At 62.8% G+C, this 19,048-nt stretch overlaps 1 protein-coding gene across 1 annotated transcript; it reads right to left on the bottom strand.

Moving 5' to 3' along the window:
• Nucleotides 1-232: 232 nt before the first annotated feature.
• COL9A2 (collagen type IX alpha 2 chain) lies at nucleotides 233-17,183 on the bottom strand. The gene is made up of 32 exons (XM_036446893.2): nucleotides 17,042-17,183; nucleotides 15,963-16,037; nucleotides 14,750-14,785; nucleotides 14,607-14,669; nucleotides 13,145-13,198; nucleotides 13,014-13,049; nucleotides 12,894-12,917; nucleotides 12,554-12,607; nucleotides 12,204-12,257; nucleotides 12,037-12,084; nucleotides 10,988-11,044; nucleotides 10,861-10,914; nucleotides 10,317-10,370; nucleotides 9,687-9,740; nucleotides 9,555-9,608; nucleotides 9,197-9,250; nucleotides 7,523-7,576; nucleotides 7,096-7,149; nucleotides 6,818-6,871; nucleotides 5,850-5,894; nucleotides 5,382-5,435; nucleotides 4,787-4,840; nucleotides 4,480-4,533; nucleotides 4,323-4,394; nucleotides 4,110-4,145; nucleotides 3,959-4,003; nucleotides 3,840-3,872; nucleotides 3,322-3,468; nucleotides 2,995-3,049; nucleotides 2,519-2,707; nucleotides 1,420-1,497; nucleotides 233-1,020 (listed from the first exon to the last, which is right to left on the bottom strand). The coding sequence occupies exons 1-32, from the start codon at nucleotides 17,102-17,104 to the stop codon at nucleotides 821-823; spliced, it is 2,058 nt and encodes a 685-aa protein (XP_036302786.1). The 5' UTR covers nucleotides 17,105-17,183; the 3' UTR covers nucleotides 233-820.
• Between the last annotated feature and the right edge of the window lie 1,865 nt (nucleotides 17,184-19,048).

The following is a 19,048-nucleotide window of genomic DNA, read 5'->3' as shown; positions in this document are numbered from 1 at the left end:
ATTTGCTCAAAATTACACAACAGGTCACCGTCCTGACCATCCCCAGGTTCTTCCATCAGATGTCCCTCAGGCATGGGGTGCCATCCTAACGCCCACAATTCGGGATGTGCCCAGATGCCGGTACCCCACCCCCTGCCCTCCCTCTTCGGAGTGGAGCCCCTGACCATCCTGCCCGGGTAGTGGAGGCCCAGCCCCAATCCATAAGAAATTAAGCCCAACAACTCGCATCCCATCCTGGTTTGTAGCCAAGCTGTGGGCTTTTATTTACAGAAAGGCCTGTATGGATCTAGGGGAGGGAGGATGGGAGAAGGTGATGCCAGAAAGAGAAGGGAGTGGATGTTTAAATACTCAGGAGGGAGGCAGAAAGGAATTGGTAGGGATGGCTTAAGGGTGGCCACCTCAGGTCGTCCCCTATCGGCAGTCATCCAGTAAGCCCGGGGGTGAATGGGTTAGGGACCAGCCGAGACCTCAGTCCATCTGCCCCAGGGACAAGACGGTTGGTGGAGGATGGCGCAGATTAAGGAGCTATTGTTTGGGTAAGAGCTGAATTACGCTCCAGGAAGAGAAACACCCCATCCTCTGGAGCCTGGACTCTCCAGGGACACTTGTCCATTGGCCTCACCTTTTCACTCCGATGCCCTCCCCTCCCTTCCCTCATGTTCTAGAATTTTCTTTTCTCAAGACTCCTTCCTGGGTCCCAGAGAGAGGTCCTGGGAAAGCTAGTTTCCTGGGCTGAGGGATGGGTTGCATGTCTATCCAGGGGGTCCAGAGGGGACCTATTCCCCCCAGGATGCCTGCTGGGCTGTGGCCTGGCTGCTGCTCATGGGCCCTTGATGGACCCGGGCTCTGTGAGGCGGGCAGCGGCGTAGGCGGAGGCTCCCAGGCAGGCTGCGGGCTCACAGAACCCTGGCAGCCCCACAGGGCCGGGCAGGCCGGGCCGGCCTCCCTCTCCGGGGGCTCCTGCGGACCCGCGGTCTCCGTCTTTGCCATTGATGGCCTGGCCAGGCCGGCCAGGGAGTCCTGTGAATGGGAGAAGGTCAAGACATCAGGGCTTGCTCCTGTCCCAGCTCTGGAACTGGCCATTTTCCAATGGGGACCATGAAGCCAGGGACACCGCAGGAAGGGGCTCTCTCTACCCCAGATACATGGATCGAGAGTCACATGTGCTTGTCCATTAATCCCAGCCCCCAAAACAGGGACTCTGAGGAGTGCATGCCCTTCCTTTCCCCCCATGAAGCAGAGTCCCCAGCTGTCCAGTTCCCAACTGGAGGCTCCTGGGTGCTCCATCGGGGAGAGGAGCCGGGGTACGGCACTGAGGCAGCTGAGCATGAGTCCTCCCAGAAGAGACCCAGTTGCCTGAGGGTCACTAATCCCAGAGCTGAGGGGCAGAACGGCTGCTGGGCAGGGCCAAGGCCTTACCTGGGATCCCTGGGGGCCCGGGCATCCCGGGGTGCCCACGTCCCACGTCTCCCCGGTCACCCTTCTCTCCTCGTTTTCCTGCCGAGAAAGATGGGGCCTCCTTCATTTTTCAGAATTGGAAAACTTTTTTTTTTTTTTATTTTGGTTGCTATTCAACTTATATGCCACCCACAGCAGTTATTCCTGTTTTGGACTAGTTTACAACAGAGGAAAGTTGGAAAGGACTGCAGAACTGGTGAAACAGAGGAAGTCCAAAGGACGGAAGACTACAGGGTAGAGCAGAAGTAGGTCCACAGTTACATGGAAAACAAAACAACAAATTCTAATACAAGAACAAACTCTGCCGAAACCGGTTGGCGCAGTGGAGAGAGCGGCGGCCTGCGGACTCAAGGGTCCCGGGTTCGATACCTTGGTTGTGGGCACATCCCCCGTAGGGGGTGTGCAAGAGGCAACTGGTCGATGATTCTCTCTCATCGATGTTTCTAACTCTCTAGCCCTCTCTCTTCCACTTTATAAAAAGTCAATAAGATATATTTTATAAAAAGAAAGAATAAACTCTGTTTCGTGTACTCACAACTGCAAACCTACTTTTGCCTGACCCTACGTGCCGCTGATGAAGTTCATTGCAGGGTAGGATGGCTGGCATTTCCTGTGTGCCAAGCACTGAACTAAGAGTTCTCTGTGTGTTATCTCTGAATGTAATCCTCAGAGCAACACGACGAGGTTCTTGCCATGTCACAGAAGCTAACCCCAGGGCATCTGTAAAATGGCAAGATTCACAGGTAACTTGTCCAAGAGCCACAACGAGCCAGCGGCAGAGGCTGGACACACACGCATCTCGGGATTCTCGAGCTTGTCTGCTTCACTGTTTTGTTAATCTGCCTCCCTGCTTTTAGATACATGGAGAGATGTTTACGGGTACCACTAAGTAAATTTAAAACAAACAAAAAAAATCCCCCCAAAAAACCCAAACTATAAATATATTTGTTTCTATCAATTTGCTACTGAGAAGGAAAAAAAAAAAAAGTCAGCCTGCCAGACCGGCCCACCGCGGCCAAATGCCATCACCAGGCCTCACCGCACCACCGAGAGCACTCACCCTTGGGCCCCGTGTTGCCGATCTGACCCACCGCTCCCACGATGCCAGGCACGCCCCGAGGGCCAGGATGCCCATGAGGTCCCTGTTTGCCTGGGTAACCAGGAGGCCCAGGGGGCCCTGGAAGGCCCACCATGCCGGTGGCACCCAGGGCTTCCCTCTTGGCACTCACAGCCACCTCTGCCAGTTGCTCTGGAGGGAGGGAGGGAGGGAGGGAGGGAGGGAGGGAGATGGATGCAGCTCAGAAATACAGGCACCGCCTCAGGACAGCCCCTGGCCACAGGTGAGCAGACAGAAAAGGGGGTGTCTAACTTCTCCCCCACCCCCATCCCCCGTCCCCCCCTTCTGCTGAGGCCCAGCCGGGCCAGGAGCATCTCAGCTCCCAGGCCCTTGGAGGCAGAGCTGCTGGGAGCCAGGCCACTGGAAGGGGTGCTGGCCTGGCAGGGCCTGAGGGAGGGGCTGCTGGCTGCTCCCGTCACCTTGCAGCATCTTCAGCACCACGTCCACGATGTGCTGGTCACTGGCGTCCCGGCCCTGGACAGAGAAGCCGTTCAGGAGGGGACCCCCTCCCCCCACACCCCCCCACCCTCCCTCCACCCCCCCTCCCTCCCTCCACCCCCCCCACCCCGCTGCCAGCGCCCTGCGCCCTGAGGCCCCTCCTGCTGCAGCCACACCCACCCTCCCATAGGGGCTCAGACCAGCCTCAGGGTGTCCGCTTCCTCCAGAAGCCCCCCTCCCGCCCCCCAGCCCTGGGGACAGAGCGCACCCCCCGGAGATTCCCGGGAAGCCCCGCGCGGGCCACTCACCGCCACGCCCTGGCGCCCGGGCAGCCCGGGCACGCCGCGGTTCCCGGCCAGGCCTCGGGGGCCCGGGGGGCCGGGGAAGCCCTGCACCCCGGGGGCGCCCGCATCCCCGCTGGGCCCGCGGTAGCCGGGCTCTCCGCGGACTCCTTGCTGCGGGCAGGGGGTGCGGAGCCGGGTGAGAGGGCGCACCGTTAGAGGGGGGCTCCCCGCGGCGCCCAGGGGTGCGGGGACGGGGAGGGGGTCGCACCGTTAGAGGGGGGCTCCCCGCGGCGCCCAGGGGTGCGGGGACGGGGAGGGGGTCGCACCGTTAGAGGGGGGCTCCCCGCGGCGCCCAGGGGTGCGGGGACGGGGGGGGGGGGCCGCACCGTTAGAGGGGGGTCCCCGCGGCGCCCAGGGGTGCGGGGACGGGGGGGGGGGCGCACCGTTAGAGGGGGGTCCCCGCGGCGCCCAGGGGTGCGGGGACGGGGGCGGGCGGGGGGTGTAGAGAGGGGAAAGGGGCAGCGGAGGAAGGCAGGACTCACCTGTCCCTTGGGCCCCGGCTCGCCAGACTCGCCCTGCGGGCACAAGGAAGCCCTGTCACCAGGTTCGGGGAGGGAGGGGTCCCCCGTCACCTGCTCCCGGCGCCCCCGCAGCCGCTCACCTTCTCGCCTTTCTCTCCGGGGAGGCCGGCCACGCCCGGGTCGCCCTGCAAATGGGGAGCCAGGGGTCTGAGCTGCGGCTGTGACACCCCCACCCCGTCCCCACCTCCGGGCCCGGGGCACCCCCCCAGCTGAGAAGGGGCTGGTACTCACCACTCCGCCGCGGGGCCCGGCCTTCCCTGGGGAGCCCTGGGGGGAGCGGGGAGCGGGGCTGGGTGAGCTCTCCTCTCCGGGGAGGCGGCACGCGGGTCCCTGCACCCCGCCTGCCGCCCCCGCGCCCCTCGGGCCCCCCGGATTCTTCCTGAGCTCCGGTCCTCCACCCCGGGCTTAGGGCCCCTCCCAGGCTGTCCCCAGGCCCTCTGGTACCTTGTCTCCCTTGATGCCTGGCAGGCCTTGCGGGCCCGGAATTCCCGGGGGGCCCTGCTCCCCTTTGGGGCCCTGAGAAGAAAAGCAGCCAGAGGAGTCCATCGAACCAGGTGCCCAGACAGCTCCCCGCTGCCCATCGAGGCCGCCCCTCACTCACCTGCCGTCCCTGAGGGCCTGGCTGCCCCACGGGCCCCCTCTCCCCCTGGTCACCCTGAAACAGAAAGGAGGGGTCACACCCGGCTGGCAGCACTGGGGGACTCCCCCTGCCGGGCTCCAGGCCAGACCCTGCATGGCCATGGCCGGGTGCCCTCCACCTCTACTGTCACCAGCATGGAAGGCCTTAGCCCCACTTCACAGGCCGACACACTGAGGCCCGGGGGGAGCCGCACGCAGGGTGGGCAGGACGGCGCATGTGCTGGGCCCTGAGAGCCGGCAGCAGGGAGGGCGCTGTGCCAGGCACTTACCTTCTGCCCCATGATGCCCTGGGGGCCGATCTCTCCCCGAGGCCCCGGCTCTCCCTGGGGGACAGAGAAAGTGGGGTTACGCAGGCCTGGTGGACCCTCTCGTTCACACCTGGCGAATGCCCGTTCCCGAGTCACAGCTAGTTCGCTTCCTCAGGGAAGCTTTCCCTTCGCCCCGGTCTTCTCCTCCGGTCTCTGCTTTTCCTTCAGAGAACTCAACACAGTCATTTAACTAACTTAATGTCTGTCTCTTCTGCTAACAAGCCGTAAGCTCTGTGTGAAGAGTACCTCAGCATTGAGCACGGTTGCAGGTATTGGGTGAATGCTTAGGGAATGAATGAATGAATGAATGAATGGTTCCGAGCTGCAGTCAGCTTGGTCACATGAGGAGGTCTTAACCCAGAACAGACTGTCTCCATCCCTACTGCGTGCTACGGAGAGGAGAGGGAGCTTCCGCAGGATGGCGGGCCAGTGGCAGGGCCCATGCCGGGGCCCACTCCATGGTCTCACCCGGACCCCATCAGCTGAGCGCAGGGTCCTCGGGCCTGGGGACCTGGGACAAAGCAAGAGCCCTTGTGCCAGAGGAGAGGGCGCTCACCTCCTTCCCAGGGGGGCCGGAGACTCCGGGGAAGCCCTGCTGGCCCGGCTCACCCTGTAGGAAAAGTTTGCGGTCAGCCTGGGGGCCCCATCAGGCTCTCGGTCTGGGAGAAGCCCAATGAGCCCTAAACAGACTCTGGGACCCAATAAGCTGTGGAAGGGAGAGGTGCTCTGGTCAGATCCTCAGGACTCCACTGGCTTCCCTGGGTCTCTCCTTTGGACTCAGGGCCATGCCATCCGTCTCCACCGAGCTGAGGTGGGGGGGGCGGGGGGGGAATGGACGGGGGCGGGGGGAATGGACGGGGGCGGGGAGCGCTGGGGGGCAGGAGGAAGTGCTATTTGTGCACAGGCTGAGCCGCTGAGCCTGGGTGAGGCCTGAGCTGGCAGTCATTAGGAATGCCCTGTTCCCTTGCCCCCAGGCTGCCTCCCTCGGATGAAGCCGTTCTGCTGCCGGCTTGGGGTTATTCACCTTGTCTCCTGGGCCTCCTTTTGTCCCGGGCTGGCCTGGCACACCCTGCAGAGAAAAGTCACATCAGAGCCCAGCTGGTGTGATCAGCGGTTGAGCAGCGACCCAGGAACCAGGAAGTTGCCAGTTTGATTTGGGCACATGCCAGGGTTTCAGGCTCAATCCCCAGGATGGGGCAGGCAGGAGGCAGCCAGTCAATGATTCTTCTCATCACCGATGTTTTTACCTCTCTCTCTCCCTTCTTTCTGAAACTTACATATATATTTAATTGATTATAAAAAATAATATATTTTAATTGATGTTTTTACAGAAAGGAGGAGAGAGGGATAGAGAGAAACATCAATGAGAGAGAAACATGGATCAGCTGCCTCTTGCACTCCCCCTACTGGGGACGTGCCCACAACCAAGGTACATGACTTGACCGGAATGGAACCCGGGACCTTTCAGTCTGCAGGCCGACGCTCTATCACTGAGCCAAACCGGTTTAGGCTTTTGTGTTTGTTTTTTTTAAAGAAAAGCCAAGGCAGTGTTGAGAAGTGGTTGAGAGGCAGGAAGGGCAGGCTGGTCCCATTATGTGGTTCTTGAAGGCTGAGCTGAGCTGTGAGAGCCAGGATGGTAGCTCTCAGTCCCTGTTTCCCTGCCACTTAGTGTACCTGGGGTACCCTTTGACTGGCCAGGCACTGAGGGCCATGGCAGGGGCTGTGGCAGGGAATGGTCAGATCCCACTTGGCCCACTGGGTGGAGGGTTGGAATCGCCCAAGAGAAGCCTGGAGCAATCGCCCAAACGATGAGGCCTCAGCCAGGCCGGAGGCCACAGAGGCGGTGGTGAGGCCCAGGCGGGGTGCAGACAGGACTAGAGCAAGACCCAGGTGTGCAGATCTGCCACCGCGGGGCGGTGGGCAGCAGAGCGCTCGGTCTTTCTGAGGACAAACAGCTTGCAGTGGGCGGCCGCCAGGCTCCGTGGTACTCACCGCGAGGCCCTGGTGGCCTGGGTTTCCTGGCCGCCCCGCCTGCCCTGCACTGCCCTGCGGGAGAGACGCCAGAGACACACATGAGAGCTCCACCCAGAAGGTCCATGGCTTCCACCGAGGTGCAGGCAGGGGAACTGAGGCCCGGGGGCAAGCAGGGATGCGTCGATGCACACCTGAGGGTCTCAGGCCTCCAAGATCCGAGGGAGCGATGGGACTCGGGCCTAAGCCGGGTGGGGCCCTGACCCTGTCCCAGTCCCTCCAGCAGGCCCCACTCCTACCTTCATGCCAGGAATGCCGAGGGCCCCGTCCTTGCCGTCGCTCCCTGGGGGACCCTGCTCAGGGGAGAGGTGAAGGCACACTCACCATGGGGAGATGCCCGGGGTCAGGCCACCCACCCTGTCGCTCTGTGACAGCTGCCGAGTGCAGGGAGGAAGTGGCCTGGTCACCGCATGAAGCCCCATCAGTCAGCCGGGGGAAGGGGAGGGACATGGGAGTGGGACTCGGGAGGGACCACACCCCTCCCCTGAATGGGTGACATGTGCCCGAGATCACTGCGGGCTTCCCGTGAGCTCCCCTACAGCACTGACGGCTGCCAACACCGAGGCGCGGAAAGGGGCATTTCCCGAGGGGACAGGGCCAGGGGGCGGCGGCAAAGCCCAGCCCAGAGGCCCCGGGGGCTTGGGCGGAGCGGCCTGGGCCACTTACCGCTGCTCCCTTCGGGCCCGTGACTCCCTGCGGCCCTCGAACACCTTGGCTTCCCTGCAAAGCAGAAGAGATGAGGTCACCTCGGGAGGCTGCAGTCCTACCTGGGGGTTCGCAGAGGGGGCAGCTGGGAGCAGGGGCCTCTGCGCCCCAGGGACCCTGCGGCCCAGGCCACGCTGTGCAGGGGCTGGAGGAGAGGAAAGCGGCCGGGAGTGCCCTCTGGCTCTGGGCCCAGCGGGAGGGAGGGAGGGTAGTCCCAGCAGAAGGGGCTGGGCTGGGGGGTGGGAGGGAGCCGCACTCGCTGAGACCCTGAGACTCGGCTCCACTATGCAAACGCCAACCCAATGCGAAGTGTGGGCTCCGTTTGGGTCTTAATTTGAACAAGAACTCTGAGGAGACATTTCTGACATAATTGGGGGAAACGGAACATAGCTGATAATGCTATGATGTTTAGGAATACTTGATGATTTTTGCTAGCATGGAATGATACTGTGATTATGTGAGGGGGAAAAAGTGTTTATTTTTAAGATATATACACAGAAGTACTAGTATTTAGGGATGAAATGGCATGACGTAAGGACTTGCTTGAAAATATCAGAGTGAAGCAATAACAAAGTGAAGGAAGGATGACGTGAATTTGGCAAAATGTTAATTTGGGGAGATCGGTTATATGGGGGTTCATTATATCATTCTCTACTTTTGTGTATCTTTTAAAACCTGCATAATTAAAAACTAAAAAAGAACAGTTAGCTTTACTTTCTCTTCAACTTTTCTGTAAGCTCAAAACTGCTAAAAAAATAAATAAATAAAGTCTATTAATTAAAAAAAAAAAAAAAAAGGTAAGTGAACTGGGACCCGGACCAATCCCATTAGCCCCATGGCTGATTTGCTGGAATTCAGTTGTCTGGCCCCGTGGCCACTGGGCCGGTGTATTCCCGGACACACACACACACACACACACACACACACACACAGAACCTCCTGGCTTCTCCCAAAATCTGAATTTAATCAGAGCCGACTGGGCTCTGGGCACAAACCTTCTTCCCAAACCAGACACTCCCATGCAGACACCAAGAGACACACACACACCACACCACACACACCACACGCACACCTCACATACCACACCACACACACACACACACCACACACACACACACACACACACACCACACACACACACACACACACACACACACCACACATTCCACACACACACACACACACACACCACACACACACACCTCACATACCACACCACACACACACACCACACACCCTACACACACCACACACACACCACACCACACACACCACACATTCACACACCACACACACACACACACACACACCACACACACACCACACACACACACACACACACACCACATACACCATACCACACCACACACACACCTCACATACCACACCACACACACACACCACACACCCTACACATACCACACACACACACACACACACACACACACACACACATACACACACCACACACACCACACACACACCTCACATACCACACCACACACACACACCACACACCCTACACATACCACACACCACACACACACACACACACACACACACACACACCCCGGCCTTAGGTGCGCTGAGCCCGGTCCTCCCAGGAGCCCTAACGGACAGGCGGGGGGCACTCACCATGTCGCCCTTCTCCCCAGCGCGGCCTGGGGGCCCCCGCGGGCCCTCCTCGCCCTGCAGGACGGACAGCGGGAACCGAGTCAGCGCCCCTGCACGCCCTGCCCCTGCACGCCCTGCCCCGGGAGCCCCGCCCCTGCCCCGGGAGTCCCGCCCCTGCCCCGGGAGCCCCGCCCCTGCCCCGGGAGCCCCGCCCCTGCCCCGGGAGCTCCGCCCCTGCCCCGGGAGCCCCGCCCCTGCCCCGGGAGCCCCGCCCCTGCCCCGGGAGCCCCGCCCCTGCCCCGGGAGCCCCGCCCCTGCCCCGGGAGCTCCGCCCCTGCCCCGGGACTCGGGCGGACGGGGAGGGAGGGAGCAGACTTACCGGAGCGCCTGCGGAGCCCACGGGGCCCACCATGCCTTTGTAGCCACGGGGACCCTGGGCGGAGGGGGAGAGTCAGTGCTGCCCCAGAGGCCAGGGCTGTCGGGCAGTTCTCCAGGACCCCGACCCACTTACCGGCTCTCCTTTGGGCCCCGCCACGCCGGGGTAGCCCCGGGCCCCCTGGGGACCCTGTCAGGAGGGAAGAATGGCAGTGACGGGGGCTGCAAGGCCTCTTCATGATACCTTCTCCGACCCCAGCCCGGCCGGCCCAGTGCCCTCTGTGCCCGTCTCACAGGGACCGACCCCCAGCCCGGCCGGCCCAGTGCCCTCTGTGCCCGTCTCACAGGGACCGACCCCCAGCCCGGCCGGCCCAGTGCCCTCTGTGCCCGTCTCACAGGGACCGACCCCCAGCCCGGCCGGCCCAGTCCCCCTCTGTGCCCGTCTCACAGGGACCGACCCCCAGCCCGGCCGGCCCAGTCCCCCTCTGTGCCGGTCTCATAGGGACCGACCCCCAGCCCAGCCGGCCCAGTCCCCTCTGTGCCCGTCTCACAGGGACCGAGGCCCAGAGCGAGGGGGACATGCACTAGAGCCACTCGGAGGGCAGCGGCACCGCCTGGGCCTCAGCCAGTCCGCCGGCCGCTGTGGTTCTGCCCCGGTCCCCGCAGTCAGCGCCACCCCGTCTCCCCGGGCACAGGGCCTTCTCCAGCCGGAGGCAGCAGGGCACGGAGGCTCCGAGGACAGGAGAGGCCCAGGCGTGCTCCTTACCGGGGGGCCGGGGATGCCTTGCTCTCCGGAAGCACCCACGTCTCCTTTGGGGCCCTGAGGGGCAGGATGGAGTGTCAGAAGGTGGGCAGGTGGGAGACACCCATTCAGGCAGCCAAAGGCAGCATCCCTCCCCAATGCCTCATGGCAGGGGGGCAAAGGAGGCCCAGCAGGAAGGGCCTTGCCCAGGGGCACACGGACCTAGAGCAGTGTTTCCCAAAGTGAGGTACGCGCACCCCCAGGGGGACGGGGAGAGTTTGGCGGGGGTACGCGTTGTACCGGATTTGGTGGGGATATGCACTGCACCGTGCTTCGCTGCGCCTAATTCTACGTTCTCATGAGTACGAGGGGCACTCAGCGCTACGAAAATTATAGAAGGGGTACACACATGTCAAAAGTTTGGGAAACACGGACCTAGAACATGGGCCTCCTGCTTCCCAGCGCAAGACTCTGTCCCCAGAGACCACAGAGGAAGGACGGAGGGGGAGGAGGAAGAAGCAGGGTCCTCTCCACATTCCCTCCCACGGCCCTCTGCCCTCACACCTACCGGCTTCCCGAGGCGGCCGGGATCCCCCAGAACCCCGCGCTTCCCAGGATGCCCCTGGAGGAAAAGGGGCAGCTCAGGGTGCGGGCCCCCCACCGGCTCCGCCCTCCCCACCAGGCCAGGCGCTCACCTTCACGCCCTGCAGCCCCTGGGGGCCTTTCACGCCCGCTGGACAGTTGGTTGGACACTGAAAAGAGAATCCCGCCGGGCTCGGTGGTCACATCCTGCCTCAGGCCGGCTGGGCGGTGCTCCCCTTCCCGCCAACTCCCAGACCCTCCTGCCACCCCCTCTGGCTGAGCCACTCTGCGAAGCCCCTCCCCATCCCACTGCCCTGTCTCCGGACCCCTCCCCCCCCAATCCCACTGCCCTGTCTCCGGACCCCTCCCCCCCCAATCCCACTGCCCTGTCTCCGGACCCCCCCCCCCCAATCCCACTGCCCTGTCTCCGGACCCCTCCCCCCCCAATCCCACTGCCCTGTCTCCGGACCCCTCCCCTCCCCAATCCCACTGCCCTATCACCGGACCCCTCCCCCCCCCCAATCCCACTGTCCTGTCTCCCTCCTCCCCCCCCAATCCCACTGTCCTGTCTCTGGACCCCTCCCCCCCCCAATCCCACTGTCCTGTCTCTGGACCCCTCCCCCCCCAATCCCACTGTCCTGTCTCTGGACCCCTCCCCTCCCCAATCCCACTGCCCTGTCTCCGGACCCCTCCCCTCCCCAATCCCACTGTCCTGTCTCCAGACCCCTCCCCTCCCCAATCCCACTGCCCTGTCTCCCTCCCCTCCCCAATCCCACTGTCCTGTCTCTGGACCCCTACCCCCCCCAATCCCACTGCCCTGTCTCCGGACCCCTCCCCCAATCCCACTGCCCTGTCTCCCTCCCCCCCCAATCCCACTGCCCTGTCTCCCTCCCCTCCCCAATCCCACTGCCCTGTCTCCGGACCCCTCCCCTCCCCAATCCCACTGCCCTGTCTCCGGACCCCTCCCCTCCCCAATCCCACTGTCCTGTCTCCAGACCCATCCCCTCCCTAAACCCACTGCCCTATCACCGGACCCCCCCCCCCCCCCAATCCCACTGTCCTGTCTCCGGACCCCTTCCCTCCCTAAACCCTCCCCTCTCCACCATGGCCCATCCCAGGGGCCCCAACGCCGCATTCGCCTGGTCCCACGGCCGCCTCTCACCAGGAAGTCCGCGCTGCCTTCCAGGCCCTGGATGGTCCCGGGGCGGCCCTGAGGGGGGATGTGACCGTGAGACCGGGCCCCGAGCCGTCCCCCTCCCAGGCATGCTTCCAGCGTCCCTCTCCGGCCGCGGCTGCGCACCGCCACGGGGGAGGTCTGAGGATGCTTACCGGTTTCCCAGGGGGCCCCGGGGGCCCTGACGGTCCCTCCGGTCCAGGATCCCCCTGGAAGCAAGAGAGGCCCGAATCACACCCCTGTGCCGCCTCCCCTCCAGGTCACCGCCTGCGATCCGGGCTCTTGGGGAGATGGAGGCCTGACGGGTCAGGGGTGGCCCCAGCCCGTGGTCTCCCTGGAAGACCTACCACGGGGTGGGCTCAGCAGGAGGGGTTTCTGCCCCAGACCTGCAGGAGCCCCCTGGTGGCCAGAAGCAGGCCCAGGAACTCCGGGGGAGACACCTGGTGTGGGGGCCGTGGAGGCAGAGCGCAGGAGGCAGAGGCAGCAGGGGGGTGGCTGGGCTCACCTTGGGGCCTGTGATTCCAATCTCACCAGGGAGGCCAACAGGTCCGGGCGGTCCCTAGGAACAGAGACGTCACTGGCCAGGCTGCCTCAGAGGGTCAGCCCATCCCAGGGGCAAAGGTAAGGGCTGGTGCCAGAGACGGACAAGTTAGGGCTTTAAGGACCAGAGGATCCCACAGCCGGTGCATAGGCCCGGAGGGGGCTGGCTCAGAGCTCTCCGGTGAGTCTGCCCGCTCCTGGCAGGAGAGCATGCTGGCCCCTGCCCACGATGGCCAGTCCCCCAAAGCCCTTCAGTATCATCATCCCCCGGAGTCTCAGGGCCCTGCCCCACCCTGAGCACTTACAGGAGGTCCAGCGAAGCCAGGGCCCTAGGACAGAAGGAAAGGAGATGGGATTGACGGCCCCTTCTTCAAACCCCTCCCCCATCCACACAGGGTGGGCGAAGCCTCTGCAGGTATACTCACCGGCAGGCCGGGGGGACCCGGGAGCCCGGGCTGGCCCTGCAAGAGCAACGGGCGAGGCTCAGAGGCTGGGTCTCCTCTCTCCGCAGCCCCTCCCGAATGCGGGCTCTCCCTGAGTCCCAGCAGGCCCTTACCTTCACTCCAGGGAGGCCAACGGGGCCAGGCTCCCCCTTGGCTCCAGTGAGACCCTGGGAATAAAGAAGGCAGGTCACAGAGGGGTGAACTGCTCCCTGACCCGTGGGCGGGGCAGGCACAGAGGTCTCTCTCTTGGGTGGGCCCCGACTGCTTTTTTTTTTTTTTTTTTAATATATTTTATTGATTTTGTACAGAGAGGAAGGGAGAGAGATAGAGAGTTAGAAACATCGATGAAAGAGAGTCATCGATCAGCTGCCTCTTGCACACCCCCTACTGGGGATATGCCCGCAACCAAGGTACATGCCCTTGACCGGAATCGAACCCGGGACCCTTCAGTCCCCAAGCTGACGCTCTATCCGTTGAGCCAAATTGGTCCCAGCCCGACTGCTTTTCACCCAACTCCTTAAAGGCCCAGGAGCCTCAGCACCTCACTTTTCTTTTCTCGGTTCCCACGGTAACCCTAGGGGGTGGGCAGGCAGAAGGAGTATCTTCCTTTTGAAAGATGAGAAACCAAGTCTCAAAGATCCGTTAGCTTGGGCCTCCTGCCTCCCAATTTAGGATCTAGAAGACTTAGAGGAAGGTCTGGAATGGTCATTGTCTTCTTTTTATTTTTAAATATGTGTATCTTTGTTGATTTCGGAGGAAGGGAAGGGAGAGAGGAGAAAGAATCATGGATCGGCTGCCTCCTGCATGCCTCACGCTGGGGACTGAGTCCACAACCCAGGCATGTGCCCTGACTGGGAATCCAACCAGGATCTCCTGGTTCATAGGTTGATGCTCAACCACTGAGCCATGCTGGCCCGGCTGGAATGGTCATGTTCTCGATGTCTGCCTTTCGCAACTTTTCCTGAGCCTTAATGTTTCATCTGCCAAGTGGATTAACAATCCTGCTTACCTCTGCGGGTGGCTGTGTGAGAACTGGTGTGGAAGGCAATGTGCTTTGTAATCTTTGCAAAGACTGGTGAGGTGGAGGAGCCCGGTGGCTGGGCACAGCTCTGATGGGGGGTGGGAGAGGGGTCTCCGGAGCCAGCAGGGGCCACGAACCTCCTCCCATCTTTCCGTGACTGACCCAAGTGTACTCCCCGACCAGATGACTACCTCAGTGGCCCCGGCTGTGTCCAGGAGCCAGGGACCTTGGGGCCCCTGGGACTCTGAGATCAGCCACATGATGCTCCTCTCTGGGGCTGTACCCTGAGGGGCTCGGGTGGGGACGGGAAGAGAGGAGGAGGGGACGGACGGGGTGTGCAGGCCAGCTCTGCGCAGTTTTCAGTCGGACACTTGGAAGCCAGCAATGTGACGCTAACTCCGGCTGCGGCAGAGTCAGTGCTCCTGGGGTCGGGGTGCAGCTCCAGGGAGATGACATGTCACAGGAAGGGGACGGGGCTCATAGCTGTAGAGTCTCATCCTGCTGCTCCGCTCAGAACCAAACGTCAGGGAGGAGGCCAGAGTCAGGCTACTCACGTCAATCCCGGGCTTCCCGTCCGGCCCGTCCGGCCCCGCTTTGCCAGGGTCTCCCTTAGGTCCCTTGGAAACAGATTACGCGCATTAGCGAGAGGAGGGCAGGCACCAGCGGAGTGAAGATCAAAGGAGAAAACACAACTCACCGGAGGGCCGGCCTTCCCAGGGGGCCCCTTGTCACCCTGCAAGATACAGGCTGGTGAGACCGCAGGCGCTGGCTTATGCCACCCAAGGGGGCACACAGACCCTGGCTGACGGGTCCACATGCCTCTCTCCTCACCCTCTTCTCCTCTGTCCTGGATCCCCTCCGCCTTGCACTTTTTAGGAAAATAGCTCCATTTCTATCTGTCTGTCTCTCAAAAAATAAAAAATAAAAATAAATGATACATTGGTTGAGACCATCCCAGACAGGAGGAGAGGGTGATATCAGCATGGTGTTAGACATGCCCATGCTGGCTAGGTGCTGGTGATGAGACTTGCAAACGGGGTTGTGGGCTCCAAATTACCTGTGGGGAGCTGGTTGGTGCCCCTTGGGTTTGGGCAAGTGTGGGAAGAAACTTTTAGAAAAACACACAGGGGAGGTGAGTGAAGTAAAGAGACTGGGGTGGGGAAAGGGGGCCTCTGAAGGGGCAGATTCAAACTTCCCGAGGCAGGAAGGAACTCCTTTCCCTGGTGACAAAGGACGCTTGGTGGAGGACAGGCAGGGCCTGGAGTCAGATTCGGCCCCAGAGCGGCCTCCAGGCATCTCGGCCGACGGCAGCAGCCAGAGACCTGGCAGGAGCCCAGCTCGCTGTGTTTGGGGGTGGGGGCACCAGACTGAATAGCCGTCTGTCCAGATGGGTAAACATGGAGCTAACCTCCCGCTGAATGAGGCTTTAACCCTCCCCGTGCTGGGGAGATCAGCGAGCCAGCCCAGCGGGCTCTAAATCGGGGAAGAAATGCAAAAGGAAGAGACAGGAGTCTGGCCCCAGCTGGTCAGCGGTCTGGCCAAGGCCTCCAAACTGTCCTGAAGCAGCACGCAGATGCCAGGGAACAGGGCCCGGGGGTTCAGGCCTCTCCCGCCTTCCAGAGGAGGGAGAGGCCGGGAAGGGGATCAGGCGTCGCTGTGGGCGGGGGCGGGGGGGACAGCCCTGCAGCTCCTGGTCTGTGGGCAGCTGCTCTAACGGGCTCTGCCTCTCCCCGCCGGTTTGAGGTTTTTGCAGAACAAACAGGTCCCTTGTGGGGCGGGCGGCGCCGCCTACTGGCCACAGAGGGCACTGCAGCTCCAGGAGCCCGCCCGCCCCCTCCCCGCGGCCCGCGCTCACAAAGTCCCGCTTTGTCCGCCGCCCTCCCGCCGCGGCCCCGGGTTCGGAGACTCACGTCGATGCCGTCGGATCCCGGCATCCCCGGCGGCCCCGGGGGGCCCGGGGGGCCTCGCTCTCCGGGCGGACCTCTCTGGAAACACACACGGGGGTGCCGCCTTCAGACGGCGCGGGAGCGGGGCGTCCCGGGGGCGCACCCCCCGCCCCAGGGGAGAATTCCGCAGGAAGCGGCAGGCTTCCCCCGACTGAGAACCTGTGTGCCCCACACACAGCACCGGACAGAAAGCTCGGGCTGGGGCGCACCCGGGCCGCAGCTGGGGAAACAGACTCGGGGAGATGAACAATGACCCCCGGGGGAAGAGGGGCGCCGGGATGCCCCGGTGCCACGTTGCCCCTGCGAGGTCTGGGGAGGAGCCGGTGGGAACCTGGTGGCTCAAGTCAGCCCCAGAGGGAGCAGGGGAGGCCGCTGGTGGTGTGCTCAGACGGCCAGCAGGTCCGGGTACTGAGTAGGTGCCCTCTCCCCGCCCCGGTGAGGGTAAACCCGAGGGGAGAGCAGGAGAGGCTGGGCCGGGGGGGGGGCTGTTCTCTTCTCCCACCCAAAACGCCCCTCTCCCCACACCGCCCCCCATCCTCCCGGGGGGCAGCCCCGACCCAGGCCGGGCTCCGCGTTGCCGGTGCCGCCTTCCCTGCGCTGGAGCCCGCGGGAGCCCCGAACACCCAGGCGCCAGGGGCGTCCGGCCGCTGCAGCCCCCGGGCCCCGGGTGCCCTCGGAAGTCGCGGGGCGGGGGGTGAGGGTGGGGGGGGGGGAGCAGCGTCTGGCTGGAGCCGGCGCCCCCGGGAGGCGGCGGGGCTGGGGCTCCGGAGCCCCGTGAATGGGCCCATTGTCCCCGCCACCTGGACCCGGCGCCAGCTCGGTCCCCGGTGCGGTCCCCGCAGGGCGAGCATCCCGGGGCCGGTCCCGCTGGCTCCCCGGCTCCCCACCCGGTCCCGGTGCGTACCCCACCGAGGGACCCGTGTCCCGGGGGTACAGAGGGGTGCGGGGGGGGCGGCAGAGCCCTGCACGGACGCCAGCCCGGACCCTGGACGCCGGACCCCGCACCCCGGACCCCGGACCGGCGGGGGCGGCCGTGGACTTACGATCTGCGCCAGGGCGAGCCCGAGCGCCTGGAGCAGGACGAGGAGGCCGCGGGGGGCGGCCATGGCGGCGGCGGAGGAGGGAGGCCGGGTCCGCGCGCTCCGACGGCTGAGGCTGAGGCTGCGCTCCGGCGCCGGCTGCTCTGGGCGCGGCGAGCCCGGCCCCCCAATACGCGGCGGGGCGGGGGCTGCGGCTGTCACCTGAGAGGACCGGGAGGGAGGCCCATGCCCTCCGCCCAGCTCCGCCCCGCCGTCCCGCGGCCAGCGCCCACCTCCGTCCGCCCGGCTTCCCCCTCCCCATCCCCGCCTGTAACGTGAGCAGCGGCCTCCCTGGGGGAGGAGGCGGAGGGCCGTCCTCCAGGGGCCCCTCCTGCCTGACCTCCGGGCCCCGCACCTCCGCTGGCCCGCGCCCCGGCCCATCACTGGCCCACGGCCCCCGCCCCTGCCGCTGAGGCCTGGGCCGGTCCCCCCTCCAGCCCGAGGGGCCTCAGGACCTCTCAGCACAGCTGCCAGCCCCTTCCACACACAAGCAGCCCTCTTTCACATGGAAACACCCCGAAGCCCTTCCTGGGGCCGCCAGCCTGGGCACACCCCACCTGCCTCCTCTCCTTGCTGACAGCGAATTCTTTATTGGAGTGGTCTGCCACCCACCCCAAACTTCCTCCTCTCCATCCCCCCCTCCGCCTGCTTCTGCCTCAGCGGGGAGTCCAGGCCTTGGCCGGTCTGTCCTGGACCCTTCCCCGTCCAGGCGTCCACGGCCTGGCCCCTCTCTGATCGCCTTTTCTCCCCCGCAGCTCCCTTAAGCACCGAGTCTCTGGGGTTGGGCCTTCTCACTCGCCAGGCGTGATCTCCCCCAGGTTCACGGAGACAACCACTACCTCCTAAACCAGTTTCCAGCGCCCACCTGTCCAGCACAGCCTCTCTCCAGAGTCCCTCCCCTCCCCTCTCCTCGACTTAAGCAATGTTGGTCCAGTGCTCAGGACTCCTACTCTGTTACTCACGTCTAACCACAAGCACTTAACGCTGTTGGAAGTCTGTTTCCTCATCTGTAGAAGGGAATGGCTAGAGTCCCTATCTCACAACAGAGTTTGGGTAAAGCCTGGATAAGACTCTGCATGTGGAATGCTTCACCTAGCATTATTTTAGCTTTCGTTGTGATTTGCTGAGGATCCTCTGTTTACCAGGCTTGCATCCCGTGTGGGGAAGATGGCCACAAGCAGGTCGGCCAACATAATCCAGGAGAATATCCTCTGGAACCTAGGAAAGCCCAACACCGGAGGGAGGGGGGGGCATGTTGGCAAAGGGCCCTGGGTTTTCAAGGCTGTTGCTGGAGATGAGTTCGGGAAAATGGGCTTGAGAGGATTTCATTGATCTGCCTTGTAACGTGAGGAAGAATTTGGAGTTAGTAGGAAGGGAGATGATGGGAGGAGGTGGGAGAGGGACGATGGGCATTGCCTGGGATGGATGGGGTAATACGTGTCAAGGATCTCTAAGAAATAGGATGTCCAAAGTTGTTGGGTTTTTTTTATTTTTATTGATTTTTTACAGAGAGGAAGTGAGAGGGATAGAGAGTTAGAAACGTTGATGAGAGAGAATCATCGATCAGCTGCCTTCTGCACCCCCACCCCCACTCCTGGGGATGCACCTGCAACCAAGGCACATGCCCTTGACCAGAATCGAACCCGGGACCCTTCAGTCCGCAGGCCCGCTCTATCCACTGAGCCAAACCGGTTTCGGCAAAGTTGTTGGTTTGTTTTGTTTTTTTTTGTTTTGTTTTTTTAATATATTTTATTGATTTTGTACAGAGAGGAAGGGAGAGAGATAGAGAGTTAGAAACATTGATGAGAGTCATCGATCAGCTGCCTCTTGCACACCCCCTACTGGGGATATGCCCGCAACGAAGGTACATGCCCTTGACCGGAATCGAACCCGGGACCCTTCAGTCCCCAAGCCGACGCTCTATCCATTGAGCCAAACCGGTTTCGGCAGTTGTTGGTTTTATATTACCCA

This window comes from Pipistrellus kuhlii, unplaced genomic scaffold, assembly GCF_014108245.1.
Source record: "Pipistrellus kuhlii isolate mPipKuh1 unplaced genomic scaffold, mPipKuh1.p scaffold_m20_p_2, whole genome shotgun sequence".
Classification (NCBI taxonomy): domain Eukaryota; kingdom Metazoa; phylum Chordata; class Mammalia; order Chiroptera; family Vespertilionidae; genus Pipistrellus; species Pipistrellus kuhlii.
The sequence above is the reverse complement of the archived record's forward strand: the minus strand, read 5'-3'. Positions and strand labels throughout refer to the sequence as shown.